The sequence below is a fragment of the Ambystoma mexicanum genome, chromosome 2p, assembly GCF_040938575.1.
Source record: "Ambystoma mexicanum isolate Mex_15411 chromosome 2p, UKY_AmexF1_1, whole genome shotgun sequence".
Classification (NCBI taxonomy): Eukaryota; Metazoa; Chordata; class Amphibia; order Caudata; family Ambystomatidae; genus Ambystoma; species Ambystoma mexicanum.
Genome location: NC_090923.1, coordinates 1,292,911,571 through 1,292,937,643, shown reverse-complemented (window position 1 = coordinate 1,292,937,643; position 26,073 = coordinate 1,292,911,571). Strand labels below are relative to the sequence as shown.

The window sequence follows — 26,073 nt, the reverse complement described above, 5'->3', positions numbered from 1 at the left end:
TCATGATTGCACCCATATCTTATGTCTGGGTATTTTATTCTAAGTGCCTCCCAAATGTCTGCCCTACAATTATTAAAAGGTGTCCTGTCATATCTTGTGTTTTGGGCTGTCACCCCAGGATATCCTGCCTGTTTCCAAATGTCCTCTGATTGCTCTCCCAATCAGAGCCCAATATAGCAGCAAACAGGCTTTAATTTCTCCCACAGTTATAGCCGCTGTCATTCATTCCAACTCATAAATCCACTTCCCTGCCCCTGCTGTAAGCAATGGTAATTTATAAATCAAGTTATTTAGATCTGTCTGTGGCCATGTGATATATTGTGCCAATACTCCCCCTTTTTCAAATAAGGGAAATTGTGTCAGCATGGTGCCCCCATTCAACCACTGCTGCACCCTTTGTCTTTGTTACCACATCTGTCATGCTAACTCTCTTCCACCTTGGTAGATTTCTCAGTCTATTCACACATGGTGTCGTCCCTTCTAAACTGTTTGCGTGCACCTTTGGGTGTTTTGGATATTAAATGGGTACTGGCTTCCCAGTCGGTTCCTCTAAATCTGACCAAGCTACCTCTCTCCCTACACACATGCCCGTAGACCGTGCCCATGTAGCTTCCTCTTCCCCACTCTCTTCATCATCTTCCTCATCTGTCAGTATTTGTCATCTTCCTCATCCTCTCTGTCCTCAAAATCTAGTCTCCTAAGAGGATCTGTTCTGTATGTCCCACTCACCACTTCTTCCATGATGCCCCTGCCTTCCTCTTGCTGGTCTGTTGCCCAACTTCCCATTGCACCAATGTTGTCCGTTCTGTTCCAGTCTAGAAAAAGGTGACTAAACTTAATCTGTATGACACACTGACATTGAACTGACCAAGACTTAAAGTGAAAATCTATAGCATTTCTGTGGGCAGACAGACATACCTGGTCTGGGAATGTATATGGATCACTTGACCAGTGCATCAAAATGATTGACAGCAAATTTGGACAGTTTGTACATAATTCACCACTTTTGAAATTTGCCAGAAATTCCCAAAATTCCTCACAGAATGTTCATTCTAAGTCTCTAACGTGCAGACCGACTCCCAGAATCAGAAAACATTAGTTTCATTAATCTAACATATGGTAATCAGAAATTACAGAATACAAAAAAATGTACATCTTTTCAACATGAGCAGTTTTGTACCCTAATAAATGTACATCTTTTCAACATGAGCAGTTTTGTACCCTACCACCACTGATCATGTGGCTGGAAAATCACACCTTATCACTAGGCATAGGTGGAGATGACAAGATAGATATGTTGAGGCAAATTGGATGAGAGAGGGATAAGGAAGGAAGGAGATGATTATGGAATATGGGAGATTAATGTTAAGGAACGAACTGGATCTGCAGATCTGACTCCATAATTAATATGGAGGATGGACCCAGCTAGAGAGGAAAACAGCCCATAGAAGGAATACCAATCTGGGTTTAGTGATTGAATTCCAAATAAGCCACCTTAACTGAAGGTTTGCTGTAGGAATGATGTCTGGCTGGCTTGGTTCCATGCTGGCTGTCCCAAAGCCAGAAGTTACTTCTGAGAGGTAAATTGATTCCAACTATCCTCAACTTGTCCTCATTAATCAGTAACATCTTGAAGGACAAAGATAAGGGAATTGAAGGGAAGTGCAATTTGAAAACCAGAACAGGCGTTGACAAATGCATACCCTGTGTTTCCCCGATCCATATGGAATATCAAGTGAGATATTGTTCTTTAAAGTCTAATCTGTACTGTATTGAAAGGAGAAACTTAAAACGGAATGTTTGTTATGCCACTTGATTGCCTTTGTAAAGTTGAGGCGTGGCTCTGCGCTGATTGTGCACCTACCTCAATGTTGTTTATGCTTACCTGTACACCTGAAGTACCATGATGCGTGGCTTTGCCAGATTGTGCACCTACCTTTAGTTTTGTCTCCCATGCTTACCTGTATTCCTACAGCTGCCCCCATACCATGAGGCTCTGTCCGATTCTACCTACTTTGACTTCAGCAGCATTTGCTGCAAATTGACTCTACTTTGTAACCTACCCACTTTGACTTTAGCAGCATTTGCTGCAAATGGATTTTACTTGTAACCTACCTACTTTGACTTCAGCAACATTTGCTGAAAATGGACTTTACTTGTAACCTACCTACTTTGACTATAGCAGTATTTGCTGAAAATGGATTTTACTTTTAACCTACCTATTTTGACTTCAGCAGCTTTCGTGCAAATGCATGTTGTTGTGTTGTTGTAACTGTTATGCTCAGTCCTACATTGTGGACTGCTCTACTGCACTTGTCTGACTGTAACTAGCACCTAGATGGCTCTGGATTTTGTGTGCTGCTATAAATGTATAAATAAATAAATAAATAAATAAATAAATAAATAAATAAATAGCACACAGAGGGTCAATTATGTATCTATGAACAAAGTCCACCAAGGAGGAACAATGTTGTATCACACAAGGGTGGAAACTGAGTGAATTATTTCACCAATACCTTTTCTAAGCTAGTTCTGTCCCACAGGAAGAAATAACTTATCCTGTATATCCTGTATATCTGTGATCCCTAGATACTGATGGTACACCACCTATCTAATAGAGATAGCGAGGAAGCTGTCCCCCTGACTAAGCTTAACACTATGTTACAATTACTCAAAGCCAGGGGGTCAGTGCGACTACTCAAGGTACAGTAAAAGATTATTCAGGTGCAGTCAGGAGGGGATTTTTGTCAATTTATTAAACCCACACCTGAATGTTTAATGGAGGATCTGGTTATAATCCACATAATAGCCTCCTCCCGGGAGGCCCAGGACCTCGGAAAACATTTGATCTGCATGTTCGGGATCATCTCATCAACTGGTTAATAGCTAATCACATCTGTTGATGACCTGCAATTATGTATCAGTGACAGGTAGGGAACAAAAACCACACCACTCTTCACTGGTCTAGTAACTAATTAGTAATGGGCTGTACCCAAGAGCAGGGCAAAGTCACAAGCAAAGCACCTCCAATATAGGCCTACCTTGCAATGTCAATGTCAATAGCAAAATACTTAAACTGTGCTGATTTTGAACAAAGGCAAGAACAGCCTAGATAAACCCCATTTTGTGATTAAACGCTGTTGATTTTGTTGAAGAGGGTTGAAAAATAAAAACAGTGGTAAGAATGTTGCTGTTCCTTTTGTTTACCCGTTGTTCTGTTGTAATATCTCTGGTTATATTCCGAGCTCTCTTCACTGTCCTTTTGACTGCTCGACATGGATGACCACACTTCACAAAACGTTCTGTGAGCAGCCCTGCTTGATGCTTGAATCCCGATGTCACTCGGCAGATACGTCTGTAGCATAAGGATTGTCCAAACGGGAGGTTGTCACATGTCACCTTTGCGTGGTAGCTACCATGATGGAATAAGGCATTCTGGTCTGTTGGTTTCTTGAACACAGACGTCTCCAGCCCCAGTCCTTTTTCCTGTATCTTTAGATCTAAATGTCAATTTCCACCTTACAGTATTTATGGTTGCACTTCAGAAACAGATTGTGATCACTAATCCACCAAAAAAAGAATTCCAAATCATCTACTGGACCAGTGAATATCTTAAAGATGTCATCAATGTATCTGCACCACAAACATATCTGTGTAGAAAATGGATTAGTTGCTGCATAGCTGACCTCTTGTTTGAATTCGTTGATGCATATATTCACCAGACTCGAAGCAAAGATTGCTCCCATTGCTGTTTCCACAGATTTGGTCCAAGAATTTATCTCAATATCCAAAATGATTTTTGTGAGGGCAATCTCAGCCAGTTGTAATATAAATGTGGTAGGAACTTCACACAGCTGTGTCTCTAACCATTTTTGTACTGCTAATAAGGTGGCCTCCTGTGATATCTTAGTGTATAATGACTCAATGTCCATTGTTACCAGAAACTGTGCATGGTAATCAAATGGCAATGTGCTAAACACAGTCAGCATTGCAGTGGAGTCCTTCACATATGATTGCATCAGCAGACAGCAGGATAGCCCCTTTAATGAAGTGGCCCACATATTGGGATAAAGGTTCCAGAATTGAACCTATTCCAGAATCAATGGGGTGTCCCGAGGGTAGGGAGACCCCCTTGTGTATTTTGGTGGTGCATAAAACATAGGCAGCCTAGGATGATTGGGTGACAAAAACTCTGCCTCTTTATGGCTGATATAGCCCTGTGCTTCCGCCTCTTCGAGGATCAGAGGAATCATAGATTTTAGTTCTTGGGTTGGATCCGATGCTCTCCTCCTATAGCTGCCATGACAGAGAGGAGCTGCATGACCATATCATGATAGTCAGTCTGGTTCATAATAACAGTGGCTCCTCCCCTTTCAGCCCGATTTTTGACAATATCAGAGTTTGTTTTCAGCATTGTTAAGGCTGCCAGTTCTGCCTTGGTGCAGTTATTGTGGATGAATGGAATGGATTCTTCTAATTCAGACATTTTTTCTCCAGGGCATGTTCAAATGTCACGGATTGAGCAAGTGGATAAAAACGTGACAGGCAGTGAAGACCTGTAACGCCACCATCTATATTGTCTAGTTGATCTCCATAGAATTGTCTCTGCCTGATTTTTCATAAGAGTTGAGTCAGAGTAATCTCAACTTCATCTGGAAGGCATCGTATTTCGCCATGGGGACAAAGGACAATCCCTTCTGTAAGACCCATTTTTCCATAGATGATATCTAGTGGTCGAAAGATTGACCACTTATTGATCTTCGGGTGGAACATCCCTCAGCTCTGGCTCCGGTTTATACTCAGAGAGTCCAATTGCCAGCGTTCTTGCCCTCTACCTTGTGGGTGTAAAAAAGGTTGTTCAATAACTCTCTGGTCTTCGAAATGGACTTGGCGTTCCTGATTATGCTGCTCCATGCTTGTGGAGGTGCCTGGTCTGGATTCTTCATCAAAACTATTGCTAGAGTAGTTGCAGTCTTCAGATCATGATCTGTTTCCACAATGATTTCTTGCCTGATTCTGGCCATAAGCATGCCTTGTTTTTTGGTGCCCTGTTGGTAATATTCTTCAGTAGTGTAAGGGTACACTCTGGCATGTGTATATGCTGCCACATCTTTTGTTCAGCTTAAGGATTTTTGTATTCAAATTAAAATCCCCAAAGTCTTTCATAGTAGCATCTAAGGCAGCCAGTTTAGCCTTGTAGTTCTCTTATAGCATGTGGTCTCTTCCTGGTCCAATCTACTCTGGATTTCTCGTACCAATCCTTCTTTCACAGTATTGGCAGTATTAATAAAGATCAGGCAGTCACGTGTGCATTTATCGCTGCAAAATAGATTGTGCCTTCTCCTTTGCATAAGACCTTATTACCATTTATCTGATACTGCATGCCTGCCCATAATGCCAGCAACCTTTCTCTTCTCCCTTTTTCCTTGCCCTTTCTTTCTCTTGCAGTTTCTTTTATCTTTCTCTGTCTTCCTCTCGTCTGTCCTCCCTTTCTTCCTCTTCCCTTTGTCTCTCCTCCTCCACTCTCTTCTCTTCTTCTTGCTACTGTCTTTCTCTAACTTACCTTGCCTTCTCTTTATAATCATCGATGCCCTTTCTATCCAATTCAAACATTATTTATCCTGCTACCCATTAATTTGGTACTATTGCTGTTTCAACCCTCATTTTGCCTACCTCTCGCTCTCCTCTCTGGAACTCTCTTCCTCAGCTCCCATTAACTTTGCTTGCAAGTCACGACGCCCATCATATTCTACGTTTGTGGACACTGGTTGTTGTTTACTTATTTTCTCTTCACTTATAATGTCTTCACTGGTGTAAACTGGAGGTGCATATTTGGGATTAGTATCCGCTGCCACTGATTTTAATACATGTAATGTGTATAATGCCTGTGCAGTCGAGGACGGACATTGCTCTGGGGAAGGGGAGGAGGAGCTGTGGGTGACATACACCTTTCCCCATGCTGATTAAGCATCCATTTCTTTGTATCTGGCTCCACTATGGGCCTCATTACACGGACGGCGGTAAGGGTTAACGGTCACCGTTAATGGCAACGGTGACCGTTAACCCTTACCGCCGTACTACGAGGTCCCTTTGCGGGTTGGAGGATTTAACGCCTGCTTCTTGCAGGCGTTAAAATCCAACCCGCTAAGGGACCTCAGAGCTAATTACGGCACCGCAAAATTGCGGTGGCGTAATTAGCGCCTTCTCCATTTCCATAGAGCCCTATGGGGCAGAAATGGGAATGGGGAAGGGCAATGGCGGAAAGGGGATTTACCGCCCCTCCAACCTTGGAATGGGGCGGTAAATCCCCTTTCCGCCAAGGCGGTGCCGGTATTTTACCGGCATGAGCCATGGCGCTAATAGCACCATGGCTCACCGCCTACCGTGTAATGAGGCCCTATGTCTTCACTGAACATTTTCCATAGTTTGAGTATGCCTAATCTATTCCGTAATTGTTTTCCCTTATAAGTGGCATGTAAATAGGTGCACATGTGTTACAGTACCGTCTTTGAATGAGGTCCTTCTTGTGGCGAGCACATAAACATCTTGCCGGCCATATCTTAACCCATTCCGTTTGGTATTTGACAATGTTGTTCTTATATCGGGGCAATGACTTACACAAATGAATGATTGGCGTGCCCCACACATAATAGTTCACTACGCAACTTACGAATACTCACCAAACTCTACTTCAGTTCTCACTCACCCTTTTTTCCTTCTCTATATGCCCCTCTCCAACAATATTTCCCCACAAGGAACACCCCTCTGTCTCTTCTGCATCTCTCTCAAAGACCATGCCTCCTGCGTCACCCAATCCCTCTCAGCGGCACCACAAACGCCACTCACGCTCTAAGCATCCCCACCTTGCTGCGCCCACTCCGGACAACCCTTCTCCAAACATTACTGCACCTCAGGGCTTGGATAATTTCTTATGTTACAAATGCTCTCGCGTTGGACCAAATACTGAACCAGTGTAATAAAGGAGCCTGAGGCCATTCGCCTGCCAGATGTTTTGCTCCCAGCTCGGCATGCACCGTAAATGTCGGGCTGAGCACGGCAGACCCAATAGCTTCTTAAAAAACGTGTTTTCTATACTCTGTAATGAAGATACATTATTTAACCCCCCAAAACGAGGACCCATAATTGGTTGCTGCCCTTGTTTGTGTATTGTACACTTTCATTATGAACTCAAGCGGTTTTCCCTGATACATTTGCAGAAAACAATGTGCCCCCTCCAAAGCCTGGCTCATTATGTTTCTTTGTTTGTTAATGTGAGCAGCTCCCTCCAATTTTCTGCAAACCAAATTCCCAGATAGTCAAACTCTTTTACCCGCAGGATTACAGAGCCACTACTGCACATCTTGGTGGTTCCTATTTTCTTTCTCTGCCCTGCGCACAGACCATGAAAGCAGACCTCATTGTGTTGACTTTCAAATCCAGAGTAGTCATGAAATCTGTGCACACATTAAACACTCTTTCGGTGTACGCACAATGATTGTATCATCAGCATAGGCTAACCGGGAAAAGGTTTATTGCAGACACAGGGGGAGTCTGCATTAGTGCCTACAAGGGTCTTATACAAACTGTTTATGTATAAGGTGAACAGGGCCGGTGCCAGGACACAGCCCTGTCGAACTCCTGTGCTGACTTCGAAATATATTCTGTGCACTGACCCTGTTCCCCAAAATGGACACAGGCCCTAGTACCTTCATGTATCAGCCGCAAGAACCTTAATATCCCAGCTAGACAACCCATAGACCCAAGCACCGCCCAGAGCTTATCTCTATTTACCTTATCAAAGGTGGTGCTTATCAGGGCCATACAACTATCTCGGGCACCAATGAAAAAGTGGCCCACAGTTGCAAATGGCTATTTATTCCTTTTGTGACACTGTTTGAATAGTAACCAGGGGGGGGGGCGTTTTTGGTAAAGTGTGATGCAAATTGAGCATTTTAAAGAATATTTATTCAGCAACACTGGTCAAAACTATTAGCCACAGAGTGAATGAACTCATCAAACTGCCCTAAATTGTCCAGAAAAGTGACCCTCTTTGACCAAAAAAACGGGCCCGTGTTTTTGGTTCAGCCATGAGCATACTGCCCTATAGGCCAGTCCGAGCCTGGTGCTTAGGTCCATGAAAGCCATATATATTGGTTCATGCTTCAAAGAAATGGACTGCGCCCCCACCAGATATAAATTCAGTGCCTGATCTCAGGTCCCCACGCCAGGTCTAAATCCATATTGGACGTCTGAAAGCACTGAGTGCAGAGAGATCCAATCCTCAACGCGACCCAGTAGGATGCTCCAAAGATTTTGAATTATATATCTAGAAGGGACACGGGTGCACAAGCCAAAGGGCTCTTGCAATCACCCTTGTGAAAAATTGGATATATCACGTCATTTTTCCAGGCATGCGGAAATACCTCTGATTGCAAAAATGCATTAAAAAAAATAGTAAACAAAAGCACCTACAACTCTGTCACCACCTTGTAGAGATGTGCCGGATCCGCATCTGGTACCGGAGCGTGATTTTGCGCTTGAGAATCGATCGCAGCCTCCACTTCCTTTAAAGAAAAATTAGCCATAGGGCTACACACCTCAAGGGTGGTCATATTAACCTTACCCCTATACAGAGAAGAGAAGTGATCCACTCAGACCCTTGCCTCCACATGTGTTTCCTTTGGGTTTTGCTTGCTTCTGTGAGGGGGACTTCTTGCAACAAACTCCCAAAACCTTTTAAAATCATTTGAAGAAACAACTGAAAGCAGATCTTCCCATGTTTGATTTTCAAATGACTCTAATCTGGGTTTTAAGGCCAATTTATATCCCGCCCCTGGCCCAGATGATCTCCCCCTGCAACTGTCTGTTGCCTTTAATACCTCCAGCATATTCCTCTTTGATGTTCTACATTCTTCATTGAACCAGCTTTCTCCCTACCCTTTATCTGTTTAAAATCCAGCTGCAATGTGTTAGTTAAGGACCCCCTCAATTCCCTAAACAATTCCACCGCCGTCTCTGGGAATTCAGTATCACCCAGAATGGGGAGGATCAAAATCCAAATTGCTGACACAAGTTCCTGTTGAAGACACAAAGGGTCATACTTGGCCCATTTCATTCTTCTTTTACAATGTGGATTAATCCCAGACAGGTCCAAATGACGAAAGGCAGATGTAATTGGCTGGATACATTGTCACTGTCAGCTTACTCTCCGTGGGAAATGAGCACTGCACAATTCCATTATCACCTCAAATTCCTTTATCAGGTGCCAATGGTCAACATGCATGACGAAGTAATCGATTGTGGAAGACCCCTGGGTATTTCTAAAAGTCGCTGGCCCTGGGACATCGAGTGCAACTCGTCCATTCAGGGACAGCAATCCCCATTCCAACAGCTACACCCCGACTTGTAAACCCTTTGTGCAAACCAGAGTATGCAACATACGTTACTGTGAGATGCCGTACACGGCATCCGCACAGGAATCATACAAGCCCCCCGGTATCCCATTTTCTAATTTCATGTTGAAATCATGTTAGTGTCCTTAATGTCTGTGGATGGTATCTTAATATTCTTCATGTATAAATGCATATATTACCTATGGTACATGTTCTTCATGTGGAGTTCATGTTTGCTTTATGTCTAGGGCATGTGCTTCTTACAGTTACAACGTTAGTTTGAATGTTTTTGACATCTTCAGCTTAAATTGTCCCCACGTCCTGCTGTACCTGCCTAGAATAAGGGCGGTACGGTTGCCTCAGTGAGTAACGTTTCTCACCTTTGCGGTAGTGGGCCAGGAGAGGGGCAGAAGCTATGGATGACGTACCAACAAGGGCTTAATGATCAGCTCAGCAAAAACCAAAGTCCTGCGCTGTGCTAAAAACCGTAGGCTGAGCGCACCCTTACATATATTCATGAAATAAATCAGGATCGAAGAAGTTGAGTTTTCGACTTCCTGGGGCTTAGGGTTACGCGCAATGGGAAAGGGAATGCACATGACGGGAAAGCTAATTTAGGCCTGAATAGAAAGTGTAAAGCTATTTTAGGATTCTCCCAAACATATAGTCATAACGTTCTGCTGCCTGCAGTAGAGGTTGAGAGGGCTCACGCCAGTGATGCGGCTTGTCAGAGTGCAGAGCATTGGGGTCACTCAAACATTACATGCCTGATGGTCAGTGGAAATAATGTATCCAAAAATATTTTCTTTTTACCCATAAGGACTCCAAATATGAGCCTTCCACTTGACTTCGATTACCATTGAGGACACTCAGACCACTTCTCTATTGGGTTCGTGTTTGGTCTTGCCAGTCCCTGGTAAATGACCGGGAGGCCCTTCCCAACCTGCTGGGTCTGCAGGGAGCAAGTTCCCGCCCCTGGTTCAGGTATATTAAAACTGCATTGCGTACAGTGGGACTGGGTGATCTTTGCGATTTTCCGGCTGCTATTGTGGAAGGGTCTAGACAGCACGTTATTAATGCATTTGAAACACAGGCATTAGCAAGGACAATTGATAAATGCTTAACTCTTTGGACGGAGCAAACACACCTTCGAAATACAGAAACGTGTGCTTTAGAGAAGTACCTGACTTTGGTATCTAAACCATTCCAAAGGACACCATGCATACGAGTTAGCCTGTAGCTGCTTCTAAAGCTTGATGGCTCAGAAATGCCTCGCCTAATTGCCCTGTTTACCCAGATGCTGTAGAAACAGTACAGCACTTTCGTTCTACATGACCAAAGTATAATCTCTCCTTAACGCCCCGCCTGTGCATTCGCAGCTATCAGACCCTTTTGCCAGTGGTGCGGCATGCAGGAAAACTCAGGGGTTTGTTTAAAAAAAATAATGAGGCCACACTCCTGCTGTGTGTACTCTGGGGAATATAGGCACCCGTACACTTTAGCCAGTGGCTCAGAACAAAAAAAATGTTTGTGTCCCATTAAAAGCAGTCCATCCTAAAAAAAAACGTTTTGTCCCGGACACTTCGAAGCTGACATGTTTGTTATATTTACATTTTGAGACAGCTCAACCCTTTCATGAGCCGTGCTGCCTCACCCCTGCAGTGCAAGACTCTTGTTTTGTCTTGGCATTTGTTCTTATAGACTTTGGGCCTCATTACGAGTTTGGCGGTAGTCATGGAGCTATTAGCTCCATGGCTGCCGCCAAACCGGGCTCCTTTACCGGGTTCCCAGAATGGGGAATTACCGGGCCATTCCGAGTACAGTAGGCCCGGTAATTCCTCCCTCTGGGAACCTGGGCCCGGACCTTCCTCATACCCATCTGAGTCCCCATCGGGCTCAATAGGAATGGGAGAAGGAGCAAACGCGGGCTAATTACAAGTGGCCTGTTGTTTGCTCCCTCTTCCCCTCGCGGGACCCGGTTGGTTTTACCAGGCGTCCTTACCAGGTCCCGTGAGGGGACCTCGTAATTTTGCGTAGTGGGATTAACGGGTCCACCTCCTTTAGCGGAGCCTGTTAACCCATTACGCAAAACTCGTAATGAGACCCCTTGTCTGAATGAATGGTCAGAATGAGCAACTTAACACAAATGAGAAATATTTCCCACAGCTTTCCCTGCAACACAACTTCCACTTCCGCCTCTGTTTTCCTAGAACAGCAGTCTCAGGACTTCTGAAATTATTCATTGCACAACTAAGCTTCCAGCTGGGAATATATCCTATTTTTAGAATTAAAATAGTTATTTAAGAGCACCAAGAGACAGCGGTATGGTATGGTGGATGCAAACTGTGTGCCGCAGACCAAGATCTCAAGCAGCATGGGACTGTGTCATGGAGGCACGTGACACCTCCTGTCCTAGATCCCAGAGTCAAAAAGTTGTACTGTCGCAATTCTTTTTTCTATGGTCTGTCATTCACAGTAGAAAATCACATTTCTTGGGACAGTACGTCAATAGCACCTGGAATCAGAAAAATATCCCAGTTCTCTTCAGTGGGGCCTGAGTGGAGGGGGCAGTCTGCTCCTCAAGCCCCCTAGAAAAAAACTCAGAAGGTGTAGCTGCTCCTAGGCATTTTCCATGAACTCCTCGCCTCCTAATAGATCGCTCGACCACTGATACCCCAGATGTGTCAAAAGAGCTATTGGATAGTCATGTTGCCTAGATTTGGGAAGGTACATGACACCTAAATGTAGGACTGGGGGGTTCCTCCTAAAACCTGTGATTTTGGGTTCCATCTTAGCATAGACAGCATTGCGATTTTGCGGCATATGACTTTTTTTTGCATTTTCTTCTGATATTATCACTTTGTTGTATTGCCCTGCCTTTCTACTTAGATGCTAAACAATTTCCAGATGTGTTATCTTTTTTAAACGGTAAAGATACCTGCATTCAGTTTCGTTTTTAGATATAGTCCGCCCAAATGTCCTTTCCCTCTTTTGATGATTTCCTTTGCTGTTGTCCAGTTACAAGGCTCGAATAAAGAATTATACTTCTTTTTGACACAGTATGATCATTTTTTAAGAATCCATGGGAGTGTTTTTTTCTGTAAAAGTTGCGTGTGAAATATTACCACTGTACTAATTTTACCAAGGTTAAAGAATCGAAATTCTTGAAATCATTCCTTATGTTCTTTTGAATATTGCATAGATTTGCAGGTTGTGTGTAACGTACATAGCGTGTATGTGAGTAAAGTCTCAAAAAATAGTGTGAGTAGAACTGTAGTAATTTTTGGTGTATGTTTTACTTACACTATTTTTTTCTGCTTAGTACATTTAGTTTAACTTACACAATTTCTTCAGCTTAGTAAATCAGCTAATATATATGTGTCTGTGGGGCTGATTTACTAAGCTAAAAAAAATAGCCTAAGTAAAACCTACATCAAAAAATGGCTTAAGTGCTAATTGTTGATGATTCTATCCTGTATTTCTCCATTACAAAGCCTATTAAGAATTGCTAAACAAAAAAATCAATAAAAGGTTTAAGTTCTACTTACACTATTTTTTTGAGCTTCGTAAATGTAGTCGAACTTAAGCTACTTACTTAGCTTAGTAAAGCAGCCCCATACGTGTTGCCCCAATAGCGACTTGGCAGCATGAGGCACTTCACAAAAAAACATGAAATATAAACCTCCAACTACAAGGTTACCCTCATAAATTAATTGCAAATTTCATTAAAATAAAAAAGCTCATGGGTATGAAGCCTTCCAACAGTGAATTTATTGGGAAACTCATCTTAAACACACATGTCAACTTGGCTTCATCACATGACTTACTTTGCCAAACAATAATGTGCAGAGCACCTACCAACTTATAACCTGAATGCAAGTCTATAACACGGCGCAAACACATTTTTTTCAATATAACGGTATAACTTTACAAAACACCCTGAACATCAATAGGTTATTTCATACATGAGTAAAGTGCATGGCTTACCGCGCTCCCAACGCTGACCCTTTGTCGATTTAGTAGGAATCATTAATAGCAGCGCAAGGATGATGGTCACTTCTCTTGACATTCTTCTTCGCGGGGCATATAAAAACAGAAAGCAGACTGGATTATATTAAGCTGCTCTAGTAAACAGATCTCTCAAGTTATTTGATGATCAATGAATGATACAACCCTGATGATTCCCTTTCCTGGTTCCTCTCGTTTTCATGCATATTCCGTGAAACCTCTGTGTATGATATAACATTCCCAGATCTGCCGAAGGAGAGATCATGTTTGGGAGGGCTTGATAACTTTAACAGTCTAACAAGCCTGTCCAGTACTGTCAAATATTGATAACACTTGAGTAAGAAGGTGGGAGCAATGCTAGTCAGTGAAAAGAAAGAAACAGGTGCTTATCACATTTCAGTGGCATTCCTGTCCAGTTATTCATACCATTGCGTGATCATTACCACATGTTGATGTCTGAAATTGTGTATCCGAATGATATAACAATAGGCACCTTTTTATTTGATCACACAGGTAACACACAAACAGATAACAATTCTATCCTTTCTCACTTCATTTATTGAAGGGTAGCAGAACGTTATAAAGATATGCAGGGGTGCCGCGCTCAGAGGCACTCTTTGGGACTGCCCACAGAAAGATCAGCCAGCAAAGAAAGACTGCTATATGGCAGGATGTGGTTGACAGGATGAAGGGATGTGGGGACTGTCCCCCCCCCCCATGAAGAGGGACTGCCTGAAGCGCTGGGATGTTCTGCGCCTGAGGGTCTGGAACCTCATCTCCCAGCAGAGTATGGAGACGTCTGCCACAGGAGGGGGACAGTGTCACCCCTCCACCGCATGCACTGGGAGGAGACATGCAGCTCCATCCTGCACATAGAGGGCATTGAGGGGGTTGAGACGGCAGAGGTAGGAGCTGGGAGCCAAGGCGAAGGTGGTAAGTACAACAAACCCCTTGTAAATGCCAATATTGTGTCCAGATACATGCATCCCCAAGCACTGAACCACATAATGCGCAAGTTAACTGGTGCAACACGTCAGCCACAGCAAATGGGCACATCACACAAACACACACATACCAGGGGATGCAGTTAGAGGTAGCCATGGAGAAGCACTGTAGCAAAAATGTACAGCCCCACACATGGACACATGAGAAGCACACATGAGTGGCAAGGAAGTCCATGATATGAATTGTTAGCCCACCGCACACACAAAAGAAAGGCCCCTTAGTATGCCAACAGGCACTCTGCTCTCCCACCACCTACATGTAGGAGCACACATTAGGCCCAATACCCCATAGAGCAGGACACACAGAATGTTGCACAAGTGTAATGCAAGCATGCAGACATGGCCCCCAGACAACTAACAACATGCTAACTTCTTCCCCATAGGCACACAGTGCACATACAGTGACAGAGCTGGACAGTTGACATCTTCAGCCAGACCTGCAAAGTGCACCCCCCTGCCAGCAGGCCCAGGAAGCAGGGCATTGCCGCTGGCACAAAAAAGCCCTGCGTCAGCCCTACCACCATCAGCCGCATCAGACACCCCACCAACACCACCCACTGTTGTAAGCGGCACATCAGCGGCGCCTCTGTCTGCCACCCTCACCACTGGTCAGCAGGTAGAAACACCAGTCCCAAGACCAGGCCACAGTATGGACACCCTGTGCTGCTGTCTATCCTGTTCTCGTAACACCACCACCAGCACTGCAGCCACCAGCCCATAGTGGCAGTGTCACCACCACTGACGAGGAGGAGGAGGATTGTGACAGGTCCTACCCCTCTGCTTGCTACAGTCCTGGCCCACCACACAGCCCTCCACCCCTGCCACTGCCCAGTATCTTATTGCTGGACTCATCAGAACTCATTGTCATAGCACACCAGCACCTCGACGAGATGTGCGTGATGCAAGAATGCATGCAGGCATTGAGCTGCAGGACTGCCAGATGCCTTGGACATGCGACTGCCACCCTCGTCTCCCTTGCCCAAAGGGTGAGTGAGGGCAATGGGGTAGCCTCCACCACGGCTGGGCCCATAAACCACAGTGTACAATTGACCCTACAGAACATGCAGCCAGGGATCTGACCCATCAAGCTCCATCACCACCACTGAGAGCCCCCAGACTGGAACCCCACGGCACCACTCCCAGTGATTTATTCATCAAAGGAGCAGGCAATGAACCCCATTGCGAAGAGGCACCACATGTGACTTTAGAACACTGGTGTGTGGGGAGGGTGAGAGGAGGGGGTGTTTGGGGAGGGGTGTCTTTGGAAGGGGGTATTTGAGGAGGGCAGGGGAGAGGGGTGTTTGGGGAGGGTGATGTTCAGGGAGGGGGTGTTTGGGGAGGGTGGAGGGAGAAGGATGTTTGGGGAGAGGGGTGTTTGGGAAGCTTGGGTGTTTGGGGAGGACAGAGGGAGGGGGTTGTTTGGGGTTTCCACTATTCGTTTTATAATGCAAAACATTTCACTTGAGGCAATGACTGGACATTCCTTTTTTAAAACAACTGTGTGCTGTGAAGTTGCACGTTATTTGCAAAGGTTCAAGGGATGCGCAGAGTGGAGAGTAAACTCAAAAAAGTTCCCAAGAAATTCTTGCCGGGCCATGCGCCTATTCACGGGCGCTATGCGCTCAATGCGCACATGCATGGGACCAGCTGGCATTGCTTCATCATCCTCTGGGGGAGACATGTCTAGATCTGGGAGCGGGGGTATGATGCGCCTGATGCAGATGTTATGCAACATTGCACAGGCCAGGACCTGCAGGGACCATTCCATAGCCATGCATTTGTGACATTTCTGCCCCCCCTTTGCCTGTCACTCATGCTGCAAGTTAGATGGAATTGGACATTTACTCACCCAGCATCTAGGTCCAATGTCCTCTGTGAAGCTCCATGTAGACCGGCAGCATTGTGTTTCGGGTTGATCATAGTGCGTGGAGGTAAGGCCGGCATCACAGGTGACCAGGAAATTCAGGGAATGGAACTGCTTCCAGTTCCTGTAGACCTCCTCTGAGGCATGGAGGATGTGGGGGGCACCAACTGAACATGCATGCAGTTCAATGCTGCCACCACATTGGGCGTGCCAACAATTGCATAGGAGCGTGCCTTGATGGCGTCAAGCTGTGTCTGGGTGGTGAGGTGGGCAATGCGCTGGTCCACATGACACAGGGTGGCCTCCTGCACATGTACCAGCAGTCTGGAGAAGGCAAGCTGCGAAATGCCATGCAGCTGGCTCACAGAGGACTGGAACGTGCCACTGGCCAGGAAGTGCAGGACAGACACCAGCTTTACCAGCAGTGGTATGGCTGACTTGATGCCGATCCTGCCGCCAATGTCCACCTGGATGTGGGTCAGGAGGTCAAGTATGGTCTCCCTGTTTAGGTGGTATAGGGTTAGTATCTGCCTGTCAGTGAGGGCCCAGGGTGTGGTCCTGGTACAAGGGATCACTGCACGCCTCCGCCTCACCACTTGCAACCCATTCATCTTCCTCCTCCTCCTTCTCTCCCTGGCCTCTTGTTGCTTCTGCTGGTACTCTCACCCGGCAGCAGTAGATTGGCATGCAGCACCTCCTGCTCCATTTTTGCAACAATGACTGGTAGCATGGTTATGTTAGGAAGTGTGTTTGGGAGGGTGTAGCCCATTTGCACTCTTCCTGTGTGCATTGTGTGCACCTGGATGGGTTGGATGCATCTGTGGCCTTATTTCCTTTACCTGTTCCTATTTACGGGCTGCTGTGAGGTGTTGTTATCTCTGCCTTGGTTTGCTGGTGTTACTAGAAAATATCAGCTGGTATTACCGCAAATCCAATCTCGTAATATGCCGGTGATACCATTGTGCCAGTATTGTTGCTGGGATTACCGGTGCTGGTAATTCTGGATGAGATGATATCAGCACTGGTAATTCTGGCAACTGTGTTCTGGCAAACCCGTACTTGGCCGCACTGGTAAAAGTGCCAGTAAACAGTATTACCAGCACTTTTACTGTATACCATCAAACTCGTAATGAGGCCCAATGCACCTGGTCCAAATAAGATCAGACTGTGGGACCAAAAGTCCTAAAATGCAGCACTGGCTAGTCAGCCTGTGCCTTTACGTCTTTCCTTACTTGTTTATCTGGACCTCATCAAAGCTCTCACCCGGGAGGTATGTGCTCCTTCGAGGCCCTAAGCCTTTCATGGTTGTGCTCTTTGAGGCCGAAACCCTTTTAAGGTTAGGGTTCCACAAAGGGATCCTGTTTCCTGTGCCAGTGAACTCTCTTAGCTGGCTGTGTGGGCCCTACCGGATGGTGGCAGTCTTTTGATAATTATAGAGGTGTACAATTTGACGTATGCTTCTGCATGCCCTGAATAAATCCTGTAAAGCATCAGACACAAACATTGTGTGCAGGGACAGTGGGCCTCATTACGACCCTGGCGGAATGGGTGTAACGGCGCTGGTAATGGTGCCGGTGCCATTAAACCCATTCTGCCCTATTATGAGGTTCCCTCGCGGGACTCGCTCTGGACGTCTGGTCAGACCAGACGTCCTTTGCAGGTCCCATGAGGGGACCAGGGAGCTAACAATGGGCCCGTTATTAATTGGCCCGTTGTTAGCTCCCTCCCCATTCCCATTGAGCCCTATGGGGTCTCAAATGGGAATGGGGATGGGTAAATTGAATAAGGAATTACCGGGTCTTCCAAGGTTGGAATGGCCCGGTAATTCCTCATTCAAGGAACCCAGATCCGGACCCGAGTTTGGAGGCAGCCATGCCGCAAATAGCGGCATGGCTACCTCCAAACTCGTGATGAGGCCCAGAGAGTGGGAAATTCATGTTGCAATGTATGGTCATGCTCCCTCATACAGAGTTAGTGAGTGCTACAGTTGCCAGTTGCAGATATTTCAATGGTGTCTGGACTTATCCGTGAATCCACACAATGAATGAAAGCCAGGAAGATGCCAGCAAAAAGTTGAACGTAGCAGCTCCAATAATTGGGTAGTTACAGAAATGTTGAGTGGATGCATCCCTGGTGGTTAGGAGCTTAGCTTGTACTCAGCCTGCATGTTCCTACAGGGTCTGCAGCGCTGAGTGAAATATTTTTAGCAGAGCTTCAATAGCGAACATACTGCATTGGCACACAGATCAGCAGTATAGCATGTATCTGGCTGGCCTCCTCACAAGCAAATGATTGGTGAAGGAGATTCAACATGCCATCCTGAGAAGTGACAGGGCAGATGTCTCAGGTGGAGCGGTAGCCCTCCTCTTTAGAAACAGCCTACAAATAAGATCCTCTATTATGCCCAGACGGAGGCATGCGATCTGCTCTCTGCCAAACACTCATCCTCGCTTACAGACTACCTCTCTATACACATCATCTACCGTCCACTGGATCCCTCTGCTTCCTTTGAAGAAGAGCTATTACAAGCAGTGGGAGGCAGCATTAAGCCTACCTCCAGATCTATAATTCTAGGGGATTTGAAACTAGGTCTCTACGACCCTTCTGAGCACAATGCCACTTCACTAACAAACACACTGGGCCTCATCACGAGTTGGGCGGTAACGCCAGCGGTATTACCGCCAGCGGTATTAGCCCTACTGGCAAACCCCCCCCGCGCTATTAGCGCCGGATCACTGGTTTGGCGGTAATGTAATTTCCCATTCCCCACTGAGCCCATTCGGCAATGCCCCATTCCCCATTGGGCTCAATGGGGAATTTTCTCGCTCTTACCGCCGGCGGATTTCCCACCGGCGGTAGTAGTGCAAATTTTCAGCGGATTTCCCCCCAGGAGCTGGGGAGAAATCCGCCGAAGCCCTGATTTGGCAGACCCTTAAATCCGGCGGTAATAGCGCGACCGCCGGATTTAAGGGTTACCGCCAAACTCGTGATGAGGCCCACTGTCTGTATGACCTTGGCTTTAAACACTGCGTGTCAGCCCTGACGAACAACAAAGGCAGGCCCCTAGACTGCGTGGCTGACCTTAGTAGTCAGATCGCTATCTTTGCTAACACTGCATACTAGCAGACGAACACCCTAACCAAGGCAGTGATCGCAGTTGTCCCTCTAGCCCCTCTGGCCCCGTGGAAAGCTAAACAAGTGGGTCACATCAACGCCTGGTTCACCCCACACCTCCAGGCCCTACGAGCAGAAAACAGGACTAGCAGAAGCCACATCGAAAAAGGCATCAACCAATACTCCTAAAACTGCATTTAACAAGATTGCCAGAGAATACAAGTTTTCCGTGATTGCAGCCAAATCAACTGCTTACACAATACCAGAATTACAAATGACAGCTCTAACTCACAGGAAATCTTCTGCACACGTAGAGAGTTGGAAATGCCAGCTGCCCCCCATCTACTATCACGAAAGATGAGCAGTGGTGTTGCAGCATTCAAACTGCCACTAAGACTAAAATACGCTCCCTATTTCAGAAAATGTCTCTGAAACAAAAACTTATTAAAACCAATGCGACCACCCCAAAGGTCTCCCCCCTGCCACCAGCCCACCTACCCCGAACTTTCATGTTAGCGAGGTCTTGGAGAAAGAGACTGCGCACATAATCAGAAATCTTAAACCATCCACATGTAAAGGCGATATGTGCCTTGCATATATCAACAAAGACTGCTCTGACGCCCTAGTCCCATTCATTACTAAATTTCTTCACGCCTCCTTCACATCGAACTATGTACCCGTCAGTCTGAAAGAATCTTGGGTCCTCCACCTGCTTAAAAAACCTTGCCAAGACCCATCAGTTACTGACAACTACTGCCCAATGACCACAGTTCCAGTCCTACTAAATATCCTGGACAGGGCAGCTTACAACCAAATTCAGCCCTTTTTGGAATACAAGCACATCGTAGGAAAGCACTAATCCTGCTTCCGGCCATGACACGGAACAGAGTCAGCATTGCTAGACTTAAAATATCAGCTTGACAATTTCATAGATGAAGGAAAGACAGCCCTTCTCCTTCTCCTCGAACTATCGGCCATCTTTGACTTGGTAGACCATACAACCTTGTGCCACCAGATCACAGCTGCTGCCAACTTCTCCCAAGAAGCCATGACCTAGGTTGCATCATTCCTTGAAGGAAGATCCATGAGAGTCTTCTCAGAATCGGCTAGCACCCCCGCACCCATTCCTTGTGGCATCCTACACAGATCTTGCATCTCCCCTACCCTCTATAATATATTCACCAAACCCCTCTTCAACCTCCTGGACGACATCGGCAGATCCTACACCAACTATGCTGATGACACCCAAATTCTCCTCCTCCTGTCAGGGTCCTATGAAGAGGACACAAGCAGGATCAACAAAATCGGCCTAACAATCGATGTTTGAATGGCCACCAACCATCTTTTTTGTCTGAACAACGATAAGACTCAGATCCTTGTAGAGGGGTCACCAGCAATGCTAAAGAAGCTTTACCCAATGCTCATCCTTCCTGATCGACGGCATCAAGATCCCGGTCTCAGCGTCTGTGAAAACTCTTGGAGTGCACCTAGATGCAACCCTTTCCCTCACAAAACTAGTGAATGCAATTGTCTCGTCAGCAACCTACACCGCAAAACTTCTTAATGCAGCCAGGCAATTCCTTACACCGCCAAGTTGCCTCTCTATCGCACGAACAGTAACTGAAGCAAGACTCGATTACTGCAATGCCCTATGCTCGAATAGAGACCACATCTCAGCAGCAAGAAAGGAGGCACAGTGGTTACCAATCCAGGAAAGGATTACCTTCAAAATCCTGACTATCACGCACAAATGCCTTTCGAACTCAGTGCCTTAGTACTTAGCCCAAAAAATTGCCAGATCCAGCACTTTCAGACCTGTGAAGTCAATCCACGCTCACCTAATCGCACCACCGAAATTCAAAAGAACCCGAGGAGGAGGAGGTGCCAGCTTCTGCTCAGTAGCTGCTTTGCACTGGAACTCCCTTCCTCCTTCGCTAAGAGCTGAAGATTCTCAGTGGGCATTCAGGAAAGCCCTAAAAACGTGGCTGTTCACCTAAACACTGACCTGTTCGACCACATAACTTTTGAGCTATGAGTAGGGGATTGTTGCTCTACACTTACCTCAAATGTTTTTTGCCTCAAATATGTGCACCGTGTAACTGCTTTGCAATAGCGCCGTGATGCCCGTGGGCTTAGGCGCTTTGCAAATGCAAATACAATAAATAAATAAACATGAGGGATGTCTCATATAACCATTGTAAAATGTGTGTTTATTCTGCATCTTTGAATGCTTTTTTTGAACAGAAGAACGGATATGAGCAGGGACTGTGGCCCAACCACTTTCTGTCATTATCAAGTGTGGCAATGTGACTTAGGGGTACAGCACGCTCTGTGTGTGAGGGGGTGCATATGTGTGTGCATGTTCGAGCCTGAATACGTAGGGAACGGCAATTGTTAGCAGGAGATATGGAGAATCCAGGGAGAGGGATGACATGGGAAGCCTACAGAAAAAAGCAATGACATAAAAAAACAACCGTGAAACTCGAATTTGTTCATGTTCACCCGGTGCACAGGGAGAAGAGGGCAAGGAGTCAGTTTACAACGGGCGTACCCACACCAGCGTTAAATGCAGCCACTGTGGTACTGCCAGCAGTGACACATTGAACCATGTATACTACTCAGCATATTTTCTAGATATGACACTGCCATCCTAACTGCCTCTCATGGAGGTTTATTATATGAAATGTGACTTCCATCGTTGAATATGAAGGCTTCTTTTTGGGCTTTTCTGCCGCACTGAGGGCGGGATCGCCGGCAGAAGATGCATGCATGAAGAAGCACTGATGTGAATGTGACGTATAATCAAAGAAAGATTGTGGCACATTGAAGGATCCACGGAAAGGAATATGGTGTGTGGCAAGATGACCTCGAACTGAGTCTGCACCCTGACCTTGTCAAACCTGGGATAATGTCAAAAGAACATAAAAAGAAGCCAAGCAGAAGGTGAATTGTGAGAAAGCTCTGCCAGGCCTACACATTCATCCAAGGCTCCATTCTGACCATGAAACTATGACAGTGTCATCGACACCAATCATTTTCAAGTGACCAGAGAAGGTCCAGCACCAGTGCCTTCTCGTGAACTGGTAGGACAAGCAGAGGCCTTATGCCCTAAGATGCCAGGCAGTGATTCTGGCATGGATACTGACCTGACACGGTGAGGACAACAGATAACACCAAGAGCCAGAAGTGTCTGCCGAGTGTGGCAGTGAAAGAAATCTATAAATCCATCCATCCTTTAGAAACTACGTAAACCACTTCACTGACCAACCAGGACTGCCAGAAACATTGCAAATGTTTTCCTCTTCCAACCACAATGTTCTGAAGTGGTATCCCCCTGAGTAGGGAAATACATCAGATACAAGCACCAGCCATTCTTCTGAACACTGCTGCATTTAAACGTGCATCAAATGACCGCCGGGAAGACCTGACCGAGAGCTCAAGTATTGTCTCACTTGGCCTTTTTTGCTCAGTTGACCCCAACCCATCGAATTATTGCAAGAATAAACCTTCAACATACGACTGCTGCTATTTTTGGGGAAAGGGAGGTACACACACAAAGAAAGCTGGATGGCAATATCACAAAGTGTAGGCACTTGCAAGACACACTACAGGCCTCGTGGGCCCCTCCCACGCCATGTTTTTAAAGCTGCAGTAAGCAGTTCTTAATTTGTAAAGCAATACATCCCAGCGGGCAGGACGCCAGCAGGGTGTGTGTGTTAGTCAGTGTGGTGTTAGTAGACGTCCCGAGTCACGTGAGCGAGGGTGTGCCCGCCTCACGTGACAGGGCGCCCGGAGGTGGTTAATAAACAGGGAAATGCCTGGAAGGCATAGCTCTCAACCATTTGTGTTGCAAAGGCGGGTGAAATCACCCGATTTTGTTTTTGGCGGGTGAGACGCCCATTGAAATGATGGGAGTGCTGGAGGCTTGGCGGGTGAGTCAGCCTTTTACAAGGCGGTGACACCCTCCAAAAGCGTGAGTTGAGAGCTATGGGAAGGGGATCACCCACAGACACAGCTTCCTGGCTGTTTGTGTCTTCCTTGTGCTCCGCAAGTAACAAGAGCGTGCACAGCGTGCGTATGTTTCCACCATCACGACCCCACTGCATGCAGCCGGAGGTCGGGGCACCCAGCATCACACTGTTAGCCCATGCACCCCCAAATCCAGAAAGGAGGCCCTGACAGCGGTGTTCACACCACTGGGGCCAAAAGGCTTTGCTCCTGAGCACCCAGCAGCAACTTCAGAGCGATTAGCAGCTTGAAGGACTGTGCTGTAGGAGGCCTGACCAGGTTTGCTTGCCTGGCCTGGGCACTGATTAATGTCATGAAGGGAGATGGAGGCCATTGACACCTCTACGCGAGGTAGCACTGTTGTTCAAGCAGGCTACTTACAACTACTTAGAGAGATCCAGTGTTGCTATGATTTTAACTGCACTGTTAATCTTACTTACATTTCCAACTTCTCAGTGACAATGTGAAGCTAGCTCTGCAAAACTAAAATCGCAAGTTGATTTCTGTAATTTTATGTGGGTCTATTTTTGGTGGCAATGTAAGTGTTATCGAGATATTTAACGGCATTAAACCATAAACGACAGCAAGTGATGATGCTTACACAGATTTCTGCGGCAAATGACCCTTAGAAATTCAAAGTATATATTCTGCTGGTTTAACTGCTGGAGTATAAGTGAAAAATTAAGGTTGGTAGTTAGAAAATGTAATTCTGAAGACGTGAGCGTGGTAAAATCAAAAAGTGATAGATGCAATGCTTTAAGTTAATCATTAGGTTGTATACTAATTGACCTTTTCACAATTGACCTCTGGAGAATTGACCTCGGGAGAATTGACCTAATTTAGAAGGTCATTGGGACATATATGCGGGGGGAAACCCCTGCAACCCCCCACCCAATCCAAAAACCCCAGCAAATCCCCACCCAATCCTCTTATATTTTTTATAATCCAAAAAAACCCAAAATATATATAAAATAACTAAAATAATATAAAGGTCAATTGTGCAGAAGGTCAATTAGGACCACTATAATTAAGTCAATTGTGCAAAAGGTCAATTGTAAAAGGTCAATTTGGGTAATACCAATCATTACTGCTATCATTGTTCTGGGAAACCGTCTATTCCCTAACACCTAATTCATTAGTATGTTGGTGCCATTATAGCAATAAGCCATTAGCAGTGGTCGAAGTGTACAAAAAGAAGTAGTGGAACTATGTTCCATGCTGGCCTGCACCCACTCCCTACAAACCCCACTATCACGTCCCCTCCCACACACAATACACACCACCAAACACGTGCACCTGTTGTTTAAGGGAACGTTCAGTGCAGTGCACTGAAAGGACAAGTTTCAACTGCTTCCTACACTTTTATTTTAAAATGAAACCATTCCGGAACGGTTTCTTTTTAAAATAAAAGTATAGGAGCTGTAAAAGGTAATTTAAAAAAGTAGAGGAGGACCGCTCCCGTCCGCTCCCACTCACTTCTACCACTGGCCATTAGCGAATGAGCCGTGGTCCTGCCACCAAACGGTGCAGTTCATACTTAACGGCTTGGCCACGTTCCCTCTCCACCTGAAGATAAGCCACCACAGGCATCTTTAGGCCTTGTTGTCTAGCAGTTTGGGCAGCACTGCTCACTTTAGTGCATGGCCACGGCTGATTTACAAACAATGGTGTTGAAGGCAGACTAGAGCAATGCCAGTGGTTATGATTGCTTCAGAGCCTTACAGCCATATTCTTTCAGTTTTGGCTATTAGGTGCAGGCCAAATCTCTTCAATTGAAAATGAGATAGGATGGAAATGGGATGCGAAGAGAGATACACATCCAATCGACGTGTTTAGTAGTTTACCCAGCCAATCACATGCCTATGTCCATCCCTATGGCATTTACACCGACTACTTGATGCTTTCCTTCTTGGAAACTCTTTGAGCTAGATCCATCACAAAGCAACATCAAAATTGAAGCTGTTAATAGCCTGCCAGTGTTATATAAAAGCATCCTATTGAGTGTTTGATGATCTAATTGTCTCTGTAAATGAGCTCCTGGTGTAATAAAAATCTGTTAAAAATGTGTGTATTCGGCTGGTTGATTTATAAACAGTATGCATGACCTCATATCTGTTCCTTGCGATTAAGACCTGTCTAAAACATACAATCGCAAAGCCAACAGTTCTGACTTTTGTACATGAGTTAAACAGGCATTGGCCTGGGAATGGAATCATATAGCCAGGTACTCGCACCATTTTCTAGCTGTTCCCATGTTAGGGCCAGGTGGTACCCTTGTGGCATTGCCTGGCAAATGCCTATATTATGCCTACTCAACAGCCGAAACTGCTGGCTTTGTCAATGTGCATTGGTTTCAGTTTGTCTCCCTAAATGGCAGTGTAAATGTCCAGATGTGGGTGTTTTGCTTGCTCCACGGTGAGAACCAAGCTGCACTTCACTGAATTGGTCCAACAAGGCCCAACCTGAAAATGACAAGGCTAGAATGGCAAGTATGGACCATTTTCCCCTTTTCTTCTCATAAGTACTTGCCAGTGTGGTTCTGACCTAAACATAATGCATCCATGTCTGTGTGGAAGTCTAGGCTGCCCTGCCAGAACTTTCGATGATTCAAACTGATTAGTACCTACTTAATAACTTCATTCTGATTAAGTAACTATTAACAGAGTCTGCATGCAAAACGAAT

General features: G+C 45.6%; 1 protein-coding gene across 1 annotated transcript in view; it reads right to left on the bottom strand.

The window, feature by feature from the left end:
- Window positions 1–13,461, bottom strand: part of LOC138567883 (otoancorin-like) — a 119,437-nt gene extending 105,976 nt beyond the window's left edge. The window contains exon 1 of the mRNA XM_069646380.1: window positions 13,380–13,461. Coding sequence (XP_069502481.1) covers window positions 13,380–13,461 — 82 coding nt within the window. The remainder of the gene's footprint in view (window positions 1–13,379) is intronic.
- Window positions 13,462–26,073: the final 12,612 nt, after the last annotated feature.